Raw genomic sequence first — 20,247 nt, forward strand, 5'->3', positions numbered from 1 at the left:
ACATCTTTGGGTTGTCAAACCTCAAGTGAATGTGATAAAATCCTTCTTGATGGTTGTTCTTATATATGTAGTACCCACGCAGACATGGGGAGAATGTGCAAACTCCACATAGACAATGACCCAGGGCCTGGATTGAACCCGGGTCCTCGCCACTGTGGGGGCTGTAAATTGGTGGAGAAGGCGTGTAACTGAAGAGAACCATTTTGAAATCAATGCGACGTGGGCTGAAGCCAGTGTTCCACCAGCAAGTGCAGTGATCTGAAAGTGGGACTCAGTGCAGGCGGAGAAGAAAGAATGTGGGAGGTGAACAAGGAGAGCACCTGGGCCAGGTGAGCAAGGTGTGGACGAGATGAGGAAGGGAATGCAGGGAGTCAAAGGATACATTAAAATAACATTTTTCACAAAGAAAAAGACCAAATGGAATCAAATTGACCTACAATGTTAAATTGCATCCAAACAAAAATTCTCCCTTGTAGCAACAACTACAATTTTCCTTCTGTATTTGTTGGAACTGCAGACAGAATAATTCTGATGCAGGTGGCTGGAAAGTTGAATCTTCAGTTGTACCCTAAGTAGCCCAAGACAAGAGCAGCAGACCAAAGCTTCACTTCCATACCAAACACCTAGGTTTCCGGCAGTTTCCACCGGGCTTCTGCAGCAGGCCACGTGTCTGGCCAAACGGACAACTCTCTGTACCAGTGGCCACCGCACCTTCACTGGCCTGCAGGCAGCATGCACGAGCAGCAAATCAACTTCATTTTGCCCCAGGGCCACTCCAGTGACCTGAAAGTTGGGTTATGAATTTGTCACGGAACTAAGCCAAGAGCATACAAAACCATGGCACCCCAGCTCTAAAGCATCAACTCTGACATATTCTAACTTTACACATGTTTTTAGTGTTCCAACCTTAATTGAAAGTTGTTAAAAAAAACAGACCTAGGAGGGCAACACAGTAGCACAAGTGGATAGCACTTTGGCTTCAGAGTGCCAGGGTCCCAGGTCCCGCTGGGTCACTGTCTGTGTGGACTCTGCACGTTCTCCCAGTGTCTGCGTGGGTTTCCTCCGGGTGCTCCGGTTTCCTTCCACAGTCCAAAGACATGCAGGTTAGGTGGATTGGCCATTCTAATTTGCCTTTAGTATCCAAAACGGTTAGGAGCGGTTATTGGGTTACGGGGATAGGGTGGAAGTGAGGGCTTAAGTGGGTTGGTGCTGACTCGGTGGGCAGAATGCCTCCTTCTGCACTGTATGTTCTATGTATATTTTATTCATTTAGCCAAACCCGAATGAGAGTCTCTCGCCGATGGTGTGCTGTGACCTATGGCAATGGTGATTTTTCATTGGAGACCCAAATTCAAATTTCTTCCAGAGAAGATATATATTAGCCCTTTTAAATGCTCATTCCAAGTCGCGAGTGATCCATGGAACAAGCAGTCTCAAACCCACACCCCAGGTGATGAAGCTCCAATGTAATCCTGAATCAGAATTAGGCTCTCTCAGAAACAACATTTAAGAGGGCAACCCCTAAAATGGAGACATCTTGACCCACTCCAGTCTGCCCCATGTGCAAGCTTTCTTGATTTCCAAATCCAATTACACCATTAAGACAAGACTGTTCCAACGACATAGGTAGGAAAAGGGACAGGGATGTAAGGCAGGAATTCAGGGAGCTAGGGTGGAAACTTAGATCTAGGACAAACAGTTATTATCTCTGGGTTGTTACCCGTGCCACGTGATAGCGAGACGAGGAATAGGGAGAGAGAGAGAGGAGTTGAACACGTGGCTACAGGGATGGTGCAGGAGGGAGGGTTTCAGATTTCTGGATAATTGGGGCTCATTCTGGGGTCGGTGGGACCTCTACAAACGGGATGGTCTGCACCTGGACCAGAGGGGTACCAATATTCTGGGGGGGGGAAAATTTGCTAATGCTCTTCGGGAGGGTTTAAACTAGTTCAGCAGGGGCTTGGGAACCTGAATTGTAGCTCCAGTATACAGGAGGTTGAGAGTAGTGAGGTCATGAGTAGGGTTTCAAAGTTGCAGGAGTGTATCGGCAGGCAGGAAGGTGGTTTAAAGTGTGTCTTCTTCAATGCCAGGAGCATCCGGAATAAGGTGGGTGAACTTGCAGCATGGGTTGGTACCTGGGACTTCGATAGTGTGGCCATTTCGGAGACATGGATAGAGCAGGGACAGGAATGGTTGTTGCAGGTGCCAGGATTTAGATATTTCAGTAAGCTCAGGGAAGGTGGTAAAAGAGGGGGAGGGGGGGCATTGTTAGTCAAGGTTAGTATTACGGTGGCAGAAAGGACGTTTGATGAAGACTCGTCTACTGAGGTAGTATGGGCTGAGGTTAGAAACAGGAAAGGAGAGGTTACCCTGTTAAGGGTGTTCTATAGGCCTCCGAAAAGTGCCAGAGATGTAGAGGAGAGGAATGCAAAGATGATTCTGGATAGGAGCGAAAGCAACAGGGTAGTTGTTATGGGGGACTTTAACTTTCCAAATATTGACTGGAAGCGCTATAGTTAGAGTACATTAGATGGGTCCATTTTTGTCCAATGTGTGCAGGAGGGTTTCCTGACACAGTATGTAGATAGGCCAACGAGAGGAGAGGCCATATTGGATTTGGTACTGGGTAATGAACCAGGACAGGTGTTAGATTTGGAGGTAGGTGAGCACTTTGGTGATAGTGACCACAATTCGATTACGTTTACTTTAGTGATGGAAAGGGATAGGTATACACCGCAGGGCAAGAGTTATATCTGGGGGAAAGGCAATTATGATGCGACGAGGCAAGACTTAGGATACATCGGATGGAGAGGAAAACTGTAGGGGATGGGCACAATGGAAATGTGGAGCTTGTTCAAGGAACAGCTACTGTGTGTCCTTGATAAGTATGTACCTGTCAGGCAGGGAGGAAGTGGTCGAGTGAGGGAACCGTGGTTTACTAAAGCAGTCGAAACAATTGTCAAGAGGAAGGAGACTTATGTAAAGATGAGACATGAAGGTTCAGTTAGGGCGCTCGAGAGTTACAAGTTAGCTAGGAAGGACCTAAAGAGAGAGCTAAGAAGAGCCAGGAGGGGACATGAGAAGTCTTTGGCAGGTAGGATCAAGGATAACCCTAAAGCTTTCTATAGCTATGTCAGGAATAAAAGAATGACTAGGATAAGATAGGGCCAGTCAAGGACAGTAGTGGGAAGTTGTGTGTGGAGTCCGAGGAGATAGGAGAGGTGCAAAATGAATATTTTTCGTCAGTATTCACACAGGAAAAAGACAATGTTGTCGAGGTGAATACTGAGATTCAGGCTACTAGACTAGAAGGGCTTGAGGGTCACAAGGAGGTGTTAGCAATTCTGGAAAGTGTGAAAATAGATAAGTCCTTTGGGCCGGATGGGATTTATCCTAGGATTCTCTGGGAAGCTAGGGAGGAGATTGCTGAGCCTTTGGCCTTGATCTTTAAGTCATCTTTGTCTACAGGAATAGCGCCAGAAGACTGGAGGATAGCAAATGTTGTCCCCTTGTTCAAGAAGGGGAGTAGAGACAACCCCGGTAACTATAGACCAGTGAGCCTTACTTCTGTTGTGGGAAAAATCTTGGAAAGGTTTATAAGAGATAGGATGTATAATCATCTGGAAAGGAATAATTTGATTAGAGACAGTAAACACGGTTTTGTGAAGGGTAGGCCGTGTCTCACAAACCTTAGAGTTCTTTGAGAAGGTGACCAAACAGGTGGATGAGGGTAAAGCAGTTGATGTGGCGTATATGGATTTCAGTAAAGCGTTTGATAAGGTTCCCCATGGTAGGCTACTGCAGAAAATACGGAGGCATGGGATTCAGGGTGATTTAGCAGTTTGGATCAGAAATTGGCTAGCTGGAAGACGACAAAGGGTGGTGGTTGATGGGAACGGTTCAGACTGGAGTCCAGTTACTAGTGGTGTACCACAAGGATCTGTTTTGGGGCCACTGCTGTTTGTCATTTTTATAAATGACCTGGAGGAGGGCATAGAAGGATGGGTGAGTAAATTTGCAAATGACACTAAAGTCCGAGGAGTTGCGGACAGTGCGGAAGGATGTTACAAGTTAGAGTACATAGATAAGCTGCAGCACTGGGCTGAGGTGGCAAATGGAGTTTAATGCAGAAAAGTGTGAGGTGATTCATTTTGGAAGGAATAACAGGAAGACTGAGTACTGGGCTAATGGTAAGATTCTTGGCAGTGTGGATGAGCAGAGAGATCTCGGTGTCCATGTACATAGATCCCTGAAAGTTGCCACCCAGGTTGAGAGGGTTGTTAAGAAGGCATACGGTGTGTTAGCTTTTATTGGTAGAGGGATTAAGTTTAGGAGCCATGAGGTCATGTTGCAGCTATACAACACTGTGGTGCGGCCGCATTTGGAGTATTGCGTGCAATTCTGGTCGCCGCATCATAGGAAGGATGTGGAAGCATTGGAAAGGGTGCAGAGGAGATTTACCAGAATGTTGCCTGGTATGGAGGAAAGATCTTATGAGGAAAGGCTGAGGGACTTGAGGCTGTTTTTGTTAGAGAGAAGAAGGTTAAGAGGTGACTTAATTGAGGCATACAAGATGATCAGAGGATTGGATAGAGTGGACAGTGAGAACCTTTTTCCTCGGATGGTGATGTCTAGCACGAGGGGACATAGCTTTAAATTGAGGGGAGATAGATATAAGACAGATGTCAGAGGTAGGTTCTTTACTCAGAGAGTAGTAAGGGCGTGGAATGCCCTGCCTGCAACAGTAGTGGACTGCCAACACTAAGGACATTCAAATGGTCATTGGATAGACATATGGACGATAAGGGAATAGTGTAGATGGGCTTTAGAGTGGTTTCACAGGTCGGCGCAACAGAGGGCCGAAGGGCCTGTACTGCGCTGTAATGTTCTATATAATAGTGCTGGGTCAGGATGATATATTCCCTAGGTTCTGGAACAGTTCCACTGGATTGGAAAAAGGCGAATGTCACACCACAGTGCAGGTGAAGAGGAGGAAGTAGCAGGAAACTGCAGGCCAAGTTAATTCACATCTCTCATTGGAAAACTGCCAGAATCAGTTATTACAGAGGTGTTTTTAAAAATCGCAACAATCTGGTGACGTCAACATGGTTTTGTGAAAGAGAAATTGTGTTTGACAAATCTATTAGAGTTCTTGGAGGATGTAACATGCAGGTGGGTAAAAGGGAACCCGCAGATGGTCTGAGAAGTCATATAGACTCGAATGAAATGTTAACTCTCTCCACAGATGCTGCCAGATCTGAAGTTATCCAACATTTTCTGTTTTTACACCAGTAGATGTAGTGTTTTTAGATTTCCGAAAGGAATTTAAACAAGCTACATAACCCACTATATCCCTTTGCAGACTAAGTACACAAATCTCAGAAAGCTAGCATGCAGGTACAAGATAATAGCTGGGGGTGGGGGGGGAATGAATGTTTCTTCTCCTGGGGGATCTAGAACAAGGGGTTTCCCATTTTAGACAGAGATGAGGAGCAGTATCTTCACTCAGAGAGTCATTAGTCTGTGGAATTCTCTACCAAAGAGCTGCGAAGGCTAGGTCACTGAATGCGTTCAAGGCTGGCTTTCCAAACATGCGATAGGCTGAGCTAATTGATCCTACAACCAATGGATCAGATCAGTCCAACCACATCCAGTTGTGAATGATGTAGGACAGTTACGCCACTAACAGGAGATGGCAGCCCACAAATATCCTCTGATGGAGGATCCCAGTACATCAGTGCAAAAGATAAGCTGAAACACCTACAACCATTTTCAGCCACAGGTGTCAAGTTGTTGATTCATTTTTGACGCCTCCAGGAGGTCTCCAGCATCACAAGTGCCGGTCTTCAGCCAATTACATTCACGCCATCTGAAACCAAGAAATGGCTGAAGGCATCGGCTACTGCAAAGGCTTTGGACCCCGACAATATTCCAGCAATAATACTGAATACTTGTGTTTCAGAGCTAGCTGTGCCCCTAGCCAAGCTGTTCCAGTATAGCTACAGCACTGGCACCTGCTCAGCAAGGTGGGCAATTGCCCCGGTGTGTGCTGTACACAAAAAACAGGACCAATCCAACCCAGCCAATACTACCCCATCAGTCTACACTCTATTATCTCCAAAGTGATGGAAGGTGGCACCGATAGCATTCTCATGCAGCAATAACCTGCTCACTGACACAGTTTGGCTTCTGCCAGGACATCTCAACTCCCGACCTCATTGCAGCCTTGGTCCAAACATGGATGAAAGAGCCAAACTCAAATGGAGGGAGTGTGACTGCCCTGGATATCAAGGCAACATTTGACCAGGGAAACTGAAATCAACCCAAATCCCGCGTGTGTGTGTGTGTGTGTGTGTGTGTGTGTGTGTGTGTGTGTGTGTGAGTGAGTGAGTGAGAGAGAGAGGAGAGAAGAGAGACAGCCGGGCCTGCGAGGGACACCCCCATTAAGACATCCGGGCCCGAGAAAAGGGAAGAGTAGCTAACGTGAATGTTGGTCCCTCGGAAGATGAGACCAGGGAATTAATAGTGGGGAGCACCCCATGTTTGCGTGGGTTTCGCCCCCACAACCCAAAGATGTGCAGGGTAGGTGGATTGGCCACGATAAATTGCCCCTTAATTGGAAAAAATGAATCGGGTACTCTAAATTTCTATTCAAAAAAAATAGGGGGGAGCACAGACGACAGAGGCACTAAATCAATATTTTGCCTCAGTTTTCATGGAGGCGGATTGTAGTACCATTCCAATAATAACAAATAACGCAGAAGTAATAGAAAAGGAGTAACTTTGAGAACAATCAAGAGGAACTTAGAGAACAATCAAGAGGGGGATAAAGGTACTAAAACTATTGGGACTGAGGGTGGACAAGTCCCTAGGGCTTCATGGCCTACATCTCAGTCTTAAAGGAAGTGGCAACGGAGATAGTGGATCCATTGGTTATAATATTCCAAAATTCCCTGGATGTGGGAAAGGTTCCAGTGGATTGGGAAAATGTGCAACACCCTTATTCAAAAAGGGAGGGAGGCAGAAAGTGGGTCCCAGTTAGTTTAACATGTCATTGGGAATAACTGGACATTTAGAAAGCCAAAATGCAATCCATCAGAGTCAGCATGGTTTTATGAAGGGTAAATTGTACTTGACTAATTTGTTAAGAGTTCTTTGAAGATTTAACAAGCAAAGTGGATAATAGGGATCATTTGATGAAGCATATCTGGACTTCCAGAAGACATTTGATAAGGTGCCGCACAAGTTTAATACACAAGGCAAGAACACACGGGATTACGGGTAATTTATTATGTTTGATAGGAGATGGGGTAATCAACTAAAGGCACAGAGAGTCGGGATAAATGGGTCTTTTTCTGGCAAGATGTAACTAGTGGGGTGCGACAGGGTTCAGTCTTCAGGCTCCAATATTCCAATACATGTTAATGAGTTTGACATAGGAATAGAAGGTACTATAGCCAAATTTGCAGATGATACTAAAATATGTGGGATAGTAAGTTGCAATGAGGAAATAAGAAACTTACAAATGGATATAGATTAGATTAGGTGAGTAGGTCAAAATTTGGCAGGTGGAGTTTAAAGTGGTAAGTGTGGGGTTATCCATTTTGGTCAGAAAAATGGGGACAAACTTCAGAGTGCTTCAGTGCAAAGGGATTTGGGTGTCCTCTTGCATCAAATTGCAAAAAACTAGCGTGTGGGTAATAAAGGCAAATGGAATTTTGGCCTTTATAGCTAAAGGAGTAGGGAAGTGACTCTGCAATTGTACAAGGCATTGGTGAGACCGCACCTGGAGCACGTGCACAGTTTTGGTCCCCTTATTTGAGGGGGGATGTAGTGGCATTAGAGGCAGTTCACAGGTGGTTCACTAGTTTGATTCCATCGATGAAGGGTTTGTCTTGTGAAGAGAAATTGAGTAGTTTAGGCCTATACTCTCTTGAGTTAAGAAGAACGAGAGGAGATCCGTAGACGTAGAGCGGATGCTTCCTCTTGTGGGGCAATCTAGAACGAGAGGAAAGGGGTTAGGGGTGGCAGATTTAAAACAAATGGGAAATAATTTCTCTCAAAGGGTCATGTATCTGTGGAATTCACTACCGCAGAGTGGGGTGGATGCTGGGACATTGGGTAAATTTGAGGAGATGGACAAATTTTTAATTCATTGTTGGTTGAAATGTTACGGAGAACGTGCAGGAAGTGGAATGGAGGCCAAACGGGAGATCAGCCATGATCGTACTGAATGGCGGACTGGAGAGGCTGCATTGCCAATTCCTGCTTCTGGTTTTTTAATGTTATGTTCTAAAAAAGGCAGATTTTTGGTTGACAAGGAAGTCAAGAGCTTTGGAGGACAGGGAGGAAAGTGGAGTTGAGGCCACAATCAGATCAGCCTTGATGATAAGATTAGTGGAAGTTTAGTGGAGCAGACTCAATCGGCTGAATGGGCAACTCCTACTCATTACGATCTTATGAACAGTGCAAAGCCAGCGTAGGGATGGAACAGCCTCTTGTGGGGTTGGGGGGCATGGAGAGCACAATAGGAGAATAAATTCAGTGATGTTCAGGACACTGGCTGCCACTTCCACACATCATTAACTACATGGCAATGCTTTCCCTCACAATGTGGTCCCAAGTGAAGGCCTTTCTCAGTCAGCACTCTGGTAACCAGCAGGTATCTTAAACTGTGCAGCATTTCAGTGAAACAAGCCAATGTGGAATCTCTCCACCTGGTCCATCTTCTCTCACTCCGTACATACCTTTAAATCCTGAGAGACAAACGGTAAGGGTCCATTCATCATGGCTGGTGTTGGTTTAAGATCAGAGAAGTTGGAAGCTTGAGTGTTAACTTGACTGGCTGCAAGAACAGGGATGATGTTCGTTGTGCTGGCTACAGATACACTGACTGCCTCCTTCCTGCACAACAGACAGATAATGCAATCAAAAGACTTTGATAAGACACAAAAGTATTAATTGGTCTTCATCTTATTGAGCTAGATGAATCCTGGATAGTTTTACACCATTTATTTTAGCGACAGAGGCAGTCATGAATTCAACAGCAAAGCTAAAAGCAGTGACTCGTGGACAACTATGCAGGTTTTTGTAAGTTTGCTCTCGGTATGCAGTCAGTTCTACATTTACTATACCACCCTAACAACTGAGCTACTTACTAGATTAGTTTAGAAATAATCAGACAGTGCACATGGTGACCAGGAGGGGTAAGTGTGGGTTTTCTGAAGCAGTTGCGTTAACAATTTGGTAACTCAAGTTACTAGATGCATTCAGTTTGGATTTCACAACTTGGTAGGATTGAACCAGTCACCTCACAAGCCTGATCCTTTGGGCCTCAAAATTTCCAACACTTATTTTCTTTGGTCATTTTTTTTGTTGCGGGCTGGCATAATTGGACAGGGATGTGGGGAAGAGGAAGACTGAGAATAGTATCACGGTGTCACTGCCATTTTCCACAGCATCACTGCCAGATCGTACAGAGCAAGCTTGTGCTGCACTACTCACACATTATTCTGTAAGGGAGTTGTGCCAGTTGGTTGGCTGTTTGTACTGGAAGGAAGACTGTAGCTGTTCTGATGTTCCACGCTGTTCTCAGCAACCACTGCACTATAACCTGAAAAGAACAAGGTTCAATTCAACATAAAGCAAGACTCCCAGCACGTGTAACATCCCAGACAGTGTATACATTCAGAAAATGCTGGAAATACTAGATTCAGCCACATCCGTCTGAGGGAGAACTGCATTCGAAAGGTCACAGACTTAAAGATTCTCTCTCTCGCTCTCCCCACCCCCCCAAAGATTGGTCTGATCTGCTGAATATTTCCAGTATCCTATCCATAGTATTGTGCCTTTAGCATTTATTCAGGAATAGGCTCAGTATTCAGCAGCACTCCAAGACAGTAAATAGTCTTTTTTTTAAAAAAAATTTAGAGTTCCCAATTCACCTAACCTGCACATCTCTAGGTTGTGCGGGTGAGACCCAAGCAGACAGAGGGAGAATGTTCAAACTCCACACGGACAGTGACCCAGGGCCAGGATTGAACCTGGGTCCTCAGCACTATGGGCAGCCCATCAAGATACAACAGTCAGCAATAAGTGCATCATTCACATTTTTACAGCAAAATAGGACTCTGTACAGTTCAGCAGCAACTCCTGAAGCTTTAACATGAGCTGTGGGATGTGTGTTACCACAGTTACGGCGAACAACTTGCTGTTAAGAGGAGTTTGAAGTGACAAATGCTGCAGAAAGAACCGGCCTTTTTCTTATTGTGCCTTCCATGATTGTTGGAAATTCAAAGCGCTTTACAGCCAATTAAGTACTTTTGAACTGTAGTCACTTTTGTACGATATGCAGCAGCCAATATGCACACAGCAAGCCTCCACAAACAGCAAGGTAAATTATAATATAATAACTCGCTTATTGTCACAAGTAGGCTTCAATGAAGTTACTGTGAAAAGCCCCTAGTCGCCACATGCCGGTGCCTGTTCAGAGAGGCTGGTTCGGGGAGGCCGGTACGGGAATTGAACCAGTGCTGCTGGCCTTGTTCTGCAATACAAGCCAGCTGTTTAGCCCACTGAGCTAAACCAGCCCCTAACAATAATAATGTTTATTTTTGTCACAAGCAGGCTTACATTAACACTGCAATGAAGTTACTGTGAAGAGCCCCTAGTCGCCACATTCCGGCACCTGTTTGGGTACACAAGAGGGAGAATTCAGAATGTCCAATTCACCTGTGTGAGGAAACCGGAGCACCTGGAGGAAACCCACACAGGGAGAATGTGCAGACTCCGCACGGACAGTGGCCCAAGCCAGGAATCGAACCCCAGACCCTGAGGCTGTGAAGCAACAGTGCTAACCACTGTGCTACTGTGCTGTCTGTTGTAATCACTAAGTGAGCTGGTGACCGTTGCCCCAATTACGGTGGATGAGACGATTCTAAATGGATTTAATGTGGGATCCTTAAAGTTGGGACACAGAAAAATCAGACCAGGTTACATCCCAGAGGGGAACAACCCACTGCTTGGACAGTCCCAAACAATTTTACACCACAGATACTCTAGAGGTAACAGTGAAGATATATACTCATCATATTAACATCAGCAGCCAGAGTGGGCACTATTACTTACTTGCAGTTCCATTTTGCTGCTTGCTGGTGGGAATGGGCACAGCATTGGCAGGTCGCGACTGGAATGAGCTGGTGGTGTTGATTGTGGTGGTTCCTGCTGCCACAGCTGCTGCATAGGCAGAAACGGAATTTGTTCCCTGTGTCCTGGAAAATAGAAAAACAGTTTATTCCTCAAGTGGTCCCAGGGCTCTTGACTCCCATCTACCTAGCTCATTCCAATTTGTATAATCAATTCCCTGTTATCTGGCTAAAAGTGCCTTTCATCAGTTTAACTGTTGCCTCTCTGGTTCCAGGGCCTTAGTGAATAAATGCAGCCTCAATTGTTTTCTCAAAAATATTCTTGCAATATTCAGAAAAATATTCTGGCCGTAGTCGATTTTTACAAGGTCTGCTCTCAAGTCATCACCTATCATCAAAAAGGCAGTCATTCTGCTCGTCATAGCTGCTTCACGACATCATGGTTAATCTCCAGCTAATGACCCTGAATTTTAAAAAAATATATTTAACACCTTCACTCTCTCTTCCCCCCCCCCCCCCCCCCCCCCCCCACACAACATCTGACAGTTGCTAACTCCCTGAAATAGCAGGTTAAAGTCCAACAGGTTTGTTTCGATGTCACTAGCTTTCGGAGCGCTGCTCCTTCCTCAGGTGAATGAAGGGGTATGTTCCAGAAACACATATAGACAAATTCAAAGATGCCAAACAATGCTAGGAATGCGAGCATTAGCAGGTGATTAAATCTTTACAGATCCAGAGATAGGGTAACCCCAGGTTAAAGAGGTGTGAATTGTGTCAAGCCAGGACAGTTGGTAGGATTTCGCAGGCCAGATGGTGGGGGATGAATGTAATGTGACATGAATCCCAGGTCCCGGTTGAGGCCGCACTCATGTGTGCGGAACTTGGCTATAAGTTTCTGCTCGGCGATTCTGCGTTGTCGCGGGTCCTGAAGGCCGCCTTGGAGAACGCTTACCCGGAGATCAGAGGCTGAATGCCCTTGACTGCTGAAGTGTTCCCCGACTGGAAGGGAACATTCCTGCCTGGTGATTGTTGCGCGATGTCCGTTCATTCGTTGTCGCAGCGTCTGCATGGTCTCGCCAATGTACCACGCTTCGGGGCATCCTTTCCTGCAGCGTATGAGGTAGACAACGTTGGCCGAGTCGCACGAGTATGTACCGCGTACCTTGGCCAAGGTCATCCCCACACCCCACTACTTGCCTTCAAACAACCACGCAACCTCAAACGAACCATTGTTTGCAGCAAACTACCCAGTCTTCAGAACAGTGACCACGACACCACACAACCCTGTCATGGCAATCTCTGCAAGACGTGCCAGATCATCGACATGGATACCACTATTACACGTGAGAACACCACCCACCAGGTACGCGGTACATACTCGTGCGACTCGGCCAACGTTGTCTACCTCATACGCTGCAGGAAAGGATGCCCCGAAGCGTGGTACATTGGCGAGACCATGCAGACGCTGCGACAACGAATGAACGGACATCGCGCAACAATCACCAGGCAGGAATGTTCCCTTCCAGTCGGGGAACACTTCAGCAGTCAAGGGCATTCAGCCTCTGATCTCCAGGTAAGCGTTCTCCAAGGCGGCCTTCAGGACCCGCGACAACGCAGAATCGCCGAGCAGAAACTTATAGCCAAGTTCCGCACACGAGTGCGGCCTCAACCGGGACCTGGGATTCATGTCACATTACATTCATCCCCCACCATCTGGCCTGCGAAATCCTACCAACTGTCCTGGCTTGATACAATTCACACCTCTTTAACCTGGGGTTACCCCATCTCTGGATCTGTAAAGATTTAATCACCTGCTAATGCTCGCATTCCTAGCATTGTTTGGCATCTTTCAATTTGTCTATATATGTGTTTCTGGAACAGACCTCTTCATTCACCTGAGGAAGGAGCAGCGCTCCGAAAGCTAGTGACATCGAAACAAACCTGTTGGACTTTAACCTGGTGTTGTAAGACTTCGTACTGTGCTCACCCCAGTCCAACGCCGGCATCTCCACATCATCCCTGAAATAGGAAATACATGGCAGCCACCTCAGGTAGAACCCTTCTGCCGACCCTCTCATGATATACTTGACAATCACTTAGCCACGCCGTAGCACTTGGTGGCATGACTTCCATCCAAACAGAACGAGACAAAGCCAAGGGTGTCTGCCTTCGCCCGCTTCATTATAAGGTACTTCGAGAGGTTGGCCATCAGATATCAACTCCATACTGCCTCAATCCACTGCAATTCGCACACCGCCACAAACAGTCCACAGCAGACGCCATCTCCCAGGCCCCACACATCTCTTGACAACAAGGACTCCTACGTCAGACTCCTTTCCACTGACCACAGCCTGGTATGGCAACTGCTTGACCCAAGACCATAAGAAACTACGAGTCGTGAACACAGCCCAGTCCATCATGCGAACCCATCTCCCATCCACTGACTGTCTACACCTCCCGCTGCCTTGGGAAAGTGGACAGCATAATCAAAGACCCCTCGCACCCGGGTTAGTCACTCTTCCAACTTTCTTCCATCAGGCAGTAGATACACTAAACAGATTCAAAAACAGCTTCTGCCCCGCTGTTACCAAAGCCCTGAAAGGCCCGCTTAAGGGCTGAACTGATCTCTCAATGCATTTTCTCTACTGCTGTAGCACCACACTCTGTATGCTTCACCCGATGTCTGTCTGTGTATCTACCCCGTGTGTATCTACCCCGTGTGTATCTACCCCGTGTGTATCTACCCCGTGTGTATCTACCCCGTGTGTATCTACCCCGTGTGTATCTACCCCGTGTGTATCTACCCCGTGTGTATCTACCCCGTGTGTATCTACCCCGTGTGTATCTACCCCGTGTGTATCTACCCCGTGTGTATCTACCCCGTGTGTATCTACCCCGTGTGTATCTACCCCGTGTGTATCTACCCCGTGTGTATCTACCCCGTGTGTATCTACCCCGTGTGTATCTACCCCGTGTGTATCTACCCCGTGTGTATCTACCCCGTGTGTATCTACCCCGTGTGTATCTACCCCGTGTGTATCTACCCCGTGTGTATCTACCCCGTGTGTATCTACCCCGTGTGTATCTACCCCGTGTGTATCTACCCCGTGTGTATCTACCCCGTGTGTATCTACCCCGTGTGTATCTACCCCGTGTGTATCTACCCCGTGTGTATCTACCCCGTGTGTATCTACCCCGTGTGTATCTACCCCGTGTGTATCTACCCCGTGTGTATCTACCCCGTGTGTATCTACCCCGTGTGTATCTACCCCGTGTGTATCTACCCCGTGTGTATCTACCCCGTGTGTATCTACCCCGTGTGTATCTACCCCGTGTGTATCTACCCCGTGTGTATCTACCCCGTGTGTATCTACCCCGTGTGTATCTACCCCGTGTGTATCTACCCCGTGTGTATCTACCCCGTGTGTATCTACCCCGTGTGTATCTACCCCGTGTGTATCTACCCCGTGTGTATCTACCCCGTGTGTATCTACCCCGTGTGTATCTACCCCGTGTGTATCTACCCCGTGTGTATCTACCCCGTGTGTATCTACCCCGTGTGTATCTACCCCGTGTGTATCTACCCCGTGTGTATCTACCCCGTGTGTATCTACCCCGTGTGTATCTACCCCGTGTGTATCTACCCCGTGTGTATCTACCCCGTGTGTATCTACCCCGTGTGTATCTACCCCGTGTGTATCTACCCCGTGTGTATCTACCCCGTGTGTATCTACCCCGTGTGTATCTACCCCGTGTGTATCTACCCCGTGTGTATCTACCCCGTGTGTATCTACCCCGTGTGTATCTACCCCGTGTGTATCTACCCCGTGTGTATCTACCCCGTGTGTATCTACCCCGTGTGTATCTACCCCGTGTGTATCTACCCCGTGTGTATCTACCCCGTGTGTATCTACCCCGTGTGTATCTACCCCGTGTGTATCTACCCCGTGTGTATCTACCCCGTGTGTATCTACCCCGTGTGTATCTACCCCGTGTGTATCTACCCCGTGTGTATCTACCCCGTGTGTATCTACCCCGTGTGTATCTACCCCGTGTGTATCTACCCCGTGTGTATCTACCCCGTGTGTATCTACCCCGTGTGTATCTACCCCGTGTGTATCTACCCCGTGTGTATCTACCCCGTGTGTATCTACCCCGTGTGTATCGTTTTTTTTCATGTATGGGACGATCTGCCTGGACTGTACACAGAACAATACTTTTCACTGTACCTCGGTACATATGACAATAAATTTAAATTGCGAAACAGCACAGCCATGGCCTTGTTGAAAGCTGCACGCCTCCTCATCAGCCCTGCTCCAACATCTTGGTAACTTTCCATCCCATCTGCAATCACAATGATTCTTTTCCCACTATGTCCTGGAAGCAATGGAATCGGACGATAATCACACGGGGTGGCTCATCCACAGAGGGCCCAATGACCCGTGGGCTTGATCCAACTCAGGAGGGTCTACCATTCCCCCTCCCCCACCATCTTCCAAAACAACTATGACATGTCCTTTGTCTGGCTTGGGCCCTCCATGCCCACTAGCAACCCGACCATCCTAGAGTTCTGCCTCTAACCGATTTTCCAGGTCCTCCATCTTAGCCCTTAAACTTTTATTGTCGGCCGCTATCTCCACCTCAGGGAGGTGACCTGATCACTCCTTAGACAGAGCAACCGCCACCTTTCAGATCCGCATCCTGCACCTTCACCACCTCAGCCAAGAACGCTCAAATCGAGGATATCATTGTCTCAATAGCTTTCGCATGGTCTCCCGAGACCTCCTGCCATTTTTTCTTTAGTTCCCCTGCTAAGATCTGTCAGTGGAATGGCCCCTGATACCGCAGCAACCTCTGCCATTTTGTCCCCAACCAAGGCTCACGAATCTTCCATTTTCGACACTAATTCTCTCTTCTTCTGATGGCTGGTCTTTATCAATGGGTATCACCTTCGATCATAGAATTTACAGTGCAGAAAGAGGCCATTTGGCCCATCGAGTCTGCACCGGCTCATGGAAAGAGCACTCGACTTAAGCCCACGCCTCCACCCTATCCCCGTAACCCCACCTAACCTTCTTTGGACACTGAAGGCAATTCAGAATGTCCAATCCACCTAACCTGCCCATCTTTGGACTGTGGGAAGAAACCGGAGCACCCGGAGGAAACCCACGCAGACATGGGGAAAACGTGCAGACTCCGCACAGACAGTGACCAAAGCTGGGAGTCGAACCTGGGACCCTGGAGCTGTGAAGCAACTGTGCTAACCACTGTGCTACCCCCTTGATGTGTGATACTTACATAGAACATTACATAGAACATTACAGCGCAGTACAGGCCCTTCGGCCCTCGATGTTGCGCCGAACTGTGAAACCACTCTAAAGCCCATAGAGAGGATGAATACGTGGCTCGAGAGATGGTGCAAGAGGGAGGGATTTAAATTCCTGGGACATTGGAACCGGTTCTGGGGGAGGTGGGACCAGTACAAACCAGACGGTCTGCACCTGGGCAGGACTGGAACCGATGTCCTAGGGGGACTAATGTGGCAGGGGGATGGGAACCGATGCAGGAAGTTGGAAGGTAGTAAAACAGGGACAGAAACAAAAGGCAGTAAGGGGGAAAGTGTAAGGCAGAGAAGCCATAGTCAAAAATCAAAAAGGGCGACAGTACAAGGTACAGTGACTGAGGGGAGCTCAGTGAATAGGACCAGGAATACTAAAAGAAATAAAACGGGAAGTGAAAACATTAATGGTAAGCGACGCGGCAGGTTGTTACAGGAAGATATGGGTTCGACGACAAGGAAAATTATGAGAAAGGTTAAGAGGAAATATAACTTAGGAGAGGTTACTGATCGAGGTGTTAAGATTCAGAACAGGACTTCCGGGTGCGGCGATGACCAGCTGAGTCGCACGTTTCGGCAGCTCCCGGTGAAACGGACTTTTGGGCTCTTGATAGGAGCCCCAACGGCAATTTTGACAGCTAAAAACACTGTGCGGTAAACCAGAAGGGAATCCCCCCTGGATACGGATGAAAAAAGGAGAAAGTGGCCGGATTGCAGTGGATCCTTTAGAACAGCGGCAAGGAAGGCAAGCAAAAACCAAGATGGCGTCGGAAGGTGGCAGTTTAAAATGGGGCCCTGAACAACGAGAGTTCTTGAAATGCTGTGTGGAAGAGCTCAAAAAGGAAATGAAGAGCGAGCTGTTGGCCCCGATACTACAGGCGATCGAAGGGCTAAAGGAGGAACAAAAGACCCAGGAGCGGGAGCTTCGGGTCGTGAAGGCAAAGGCAGCCGAGAATGAGGACGACATACAGGGACTGGTGGTGAAGACGGAGACGCATGAGGCACATCAGAAACGATGTGTGGAAAGGTTGGAGGCACTGGAGAACAACGCAAGGAGGAACAACCTGAGGATTCTTGGTCTTCCTGAAGGTGCGGAGGGAGCGGACGTCGGGGCATATGTGAGCACGATGCTGCACTCGTTAATGGGAGCGGAGGCCCCGGCGGTCCGTTGGAGGTGGAGGGAGCATACCGAGTGATGGCGCGAGGACCGAGAGCAGGAGAAATTCCCAGAGCCATAGTGGTGAGATTCCTCCGTTTTAAGGATAGAGAAATGGTCCTTAGATGGGCAAAGAAAACTCGGAGCAGTAAATGGGAGAACGCGGTGATCCGCGTTTATCAAGACTGGAGTGTGGAGGTGGCGAGAAGGAGGGCGAGCTTTAATCGGGCCAAGGCGGTGCTTCATAAAAAGATGATAAAATTTGGAATGCTGCAACCGACAAGACTGTGGGTCACATATCGAGGGAGGCACCACTACTTTGAGACGGCGGATGAAGCGTGGACTTTTATTGTGGAAGAAAAACTGGAATGAGCGGGTTATTAAAAAGAACGTTTGAACAAAGTGGTGGGGCGAATGTGGGGGGGTTAAAAAGGGGGGAAAGAGGAGTTTTATGTACTAATCCTGCGATGTGGTAACTTTTCTCTCTTCCACAGGTGGTGATGGGGGGAGGAGGGGAGGTGGAGGAGATGGGGCGTTGGCCATTGGGGGCGGGGCCAAGGGAGAAGCGCGGGCTTGGTTCCCGCGCTATGATAATCATGGCGGGAATAGAGAAGCAGGAAGGAGGGGGCGTCGCACGGTGCGAGCCGAGGTCACGGGGGAAGCCGAGGTCGGCCAGAGTTTGCTGACTTCTGGGAGCAACATGGGGGGAGTAATTACGCTAGCGGGGGATCTAGTGGGGGGGCGTGGGAGGGGGGAATTACTGGGTTGCTGCTGCTGGGGAGAGGGGGGAGCTGGTATGGGAGGGGATGGGCGGGGGGGCACCGCCTGGGGGAGATACAGCTGCGTGGGAACCGGGTGAGGAGCTGGAAAAAGGGGATGGCTAATCGACAAGGGGGGGGGGGGGGGGGGTAGGAAGCCCCCCAACCCGGCTGATCACGTGGAACGTGAGAGTCCTGAACAGGCCGATAAAGAGGGCACGGGTACTCGCACACCTTAAGAAACTTAAGGCAGATGTGGTTATGTTACAGGAAACGCACCTGAAACTGATAGACCAGGTTAGGCTACGCAAAGGATGGGTGGGGCAGGTGTTCCATTCGGGGCTGGATGCGAAAAACAGGGGGGTGGCTATATTAGTGGGGAAGCGGGTAATGTTCGAGGCAAAGACTATAGTGGCGGATAACGGGGGCAGATACGTGATGGTGAGTGGCAAACTACAGGGGGAGACGGTGGTTTTGGTAAACGTATATGCCCCGAACTGGGATGATGCCAATTTTATGAGGCGGATGCTAGGACGCATTCCGGACCGAGAGATGGGAAAGCTGATAATGGGGGGAGATTTTAATACGGTGTTGGAACCAGGGCTGGATAGGTCGAAGTCCAGGACTGGAAGGAGGCCGGCAGCAGCCAAGGTACTTAAAGATTTTATGGAGCCGATGGGAGGTGTAGACCCGTGGAGATTTAGCAGACCTAGGAGTAAGGAGTTCTCGTTTTTCTCCTATGTCCATAAAGTCTACTCGCGAATAGACTTTTTTGTGCTGGGAAGGGCGTTGATCCCGAAGGTGAGGGGAACGGAGTATACGGCTATAGCCATTTCGGATCACGCTCCACACTGGGTAGACTTGGAGATAGGGGAGGAAATAAGAGGGCGCCCACCCTGGAGAATGGACATGGGACTAATGGCAGATGAGGGGGTGTGTCTAAGGGTGAGGGGGTGCATTGAAAAGTACTTGGAACGCAATGATAATGGGGAGGTCCAGGCGGGAGTGGTCTGGGAGGCGTTGAAGGCGGTGGTTAGAGGGGAGCTGATATCAATAAGGGCACATAAAGGGAAGCAGGAGAGTAAGGAACGGGAGCGGTTGCTGCAAGAACTTTTGAGGGTGGACAGGCAATATGCGGAAGCACCGGAGGAGGGACTGTACAAGGAAAGGCAAAGGCTACATGTAGAATTTGACTTGCTGACTACGGGCACTGCAGAGGCACAATGGAGGAAGGCACAGGGTGTACAGTACGAATATGGGGAGAAGGCGAGCAGGTTGCTGGCCCACCAATTGAGGAAGAGGGGAGCAGCGAGGGAAATAGGGGGAGTGAGGGATGAGGAAGGAGAGATGGAGCGGGGAGCGGAGAGAGTGAATGGAGTGTTCAAGACATTTTATAAAAAATTATATGAAGCTCAACTATGTCAGAAGCAACGATATTGCTTCTCTTAAAGAAGGTAGCGGGTCCTATAGACCTATTTCCCTCCTAAATGTAGATGCCAAGATCCTGGCCAAGGTAATGGCAATGAGAATAGAGGAATGTGCCCCGGGGGTGGTCCACGAGGACCAAACTGGGTTTGTGAAGGGGAGACAGCTGAACACGAATATACGGAGGCTGTTAGGGGTAATGATGATGGCCCCACCAGAGGGGGAAACGGAGATAGTAGTGGCGATGGATGCCGAGAAAGCATTTGATAGAGTGGAGTGGGATTATTTGTGGGAGGTGTTGAGGAGATTTGGTTTTGGAGAGGGGTATGTTAGATGGGTGCAGCTGTTGTATAGGGCCCCGATGGCGAGCGTGGTCACGAATGGACGGGGATCTGCATATTTTCGGCTCCATAGAGGGACAAGGCA

The 20,247-nt window shown here is 48.3% G+C and overlaps 1 protein-coding gene across 9 annotated transcripts in view; it reads right to left on the bottom strand.

Moving 5' to 3' along the window:
• Positions 1-20,247, bottom strand: part of LOC140404086 (CCR4-NOT transcription complex subunit 3-like) — a 155,736-nt gene that overhangs the window by 18,904 nt on the left and 116,585 nt on the right. For all 9 annotated transcript variants that reach the window (XM_072492478.1, XM_072492477.1, XM_072492476.1 and 6 more), the window contains 3 exons: positions 11,128-11,270; positions 9,505-9,613; positions 8,748-8,904 (listed from right to left, as the gene is read on the bottom strand). In XM_072492478.1, the coding sequence (XP_072348579.1) occupies positions 8,748-8,904; positions 9,505-9,613; positions 11,128-11,270 (409 nt within the window). The remainder of the gene's footprint in view (positions 1-8,747; positions 8,905-9,504; positions 9,614-11,127; positions 11,271-20,247) is intronic.

Source organism: Scyliorhinus torazame, chromosome 29 (genome assembly GCF_047496885.1).
Source record: "Scyliorhinus torazame isolate Kashiwa2021f chromosome 29, sScyTor2.1, whole genome shotgun sequence".
In the NCBI taxonomy this organism is placed as follows: Eukaryota; Metazoa; Chordata; class Chondrichthyes; order Carcharhiniformes; family Scyliorhinidae; genus Scyliorhinus; species Scyliorhinus torazame.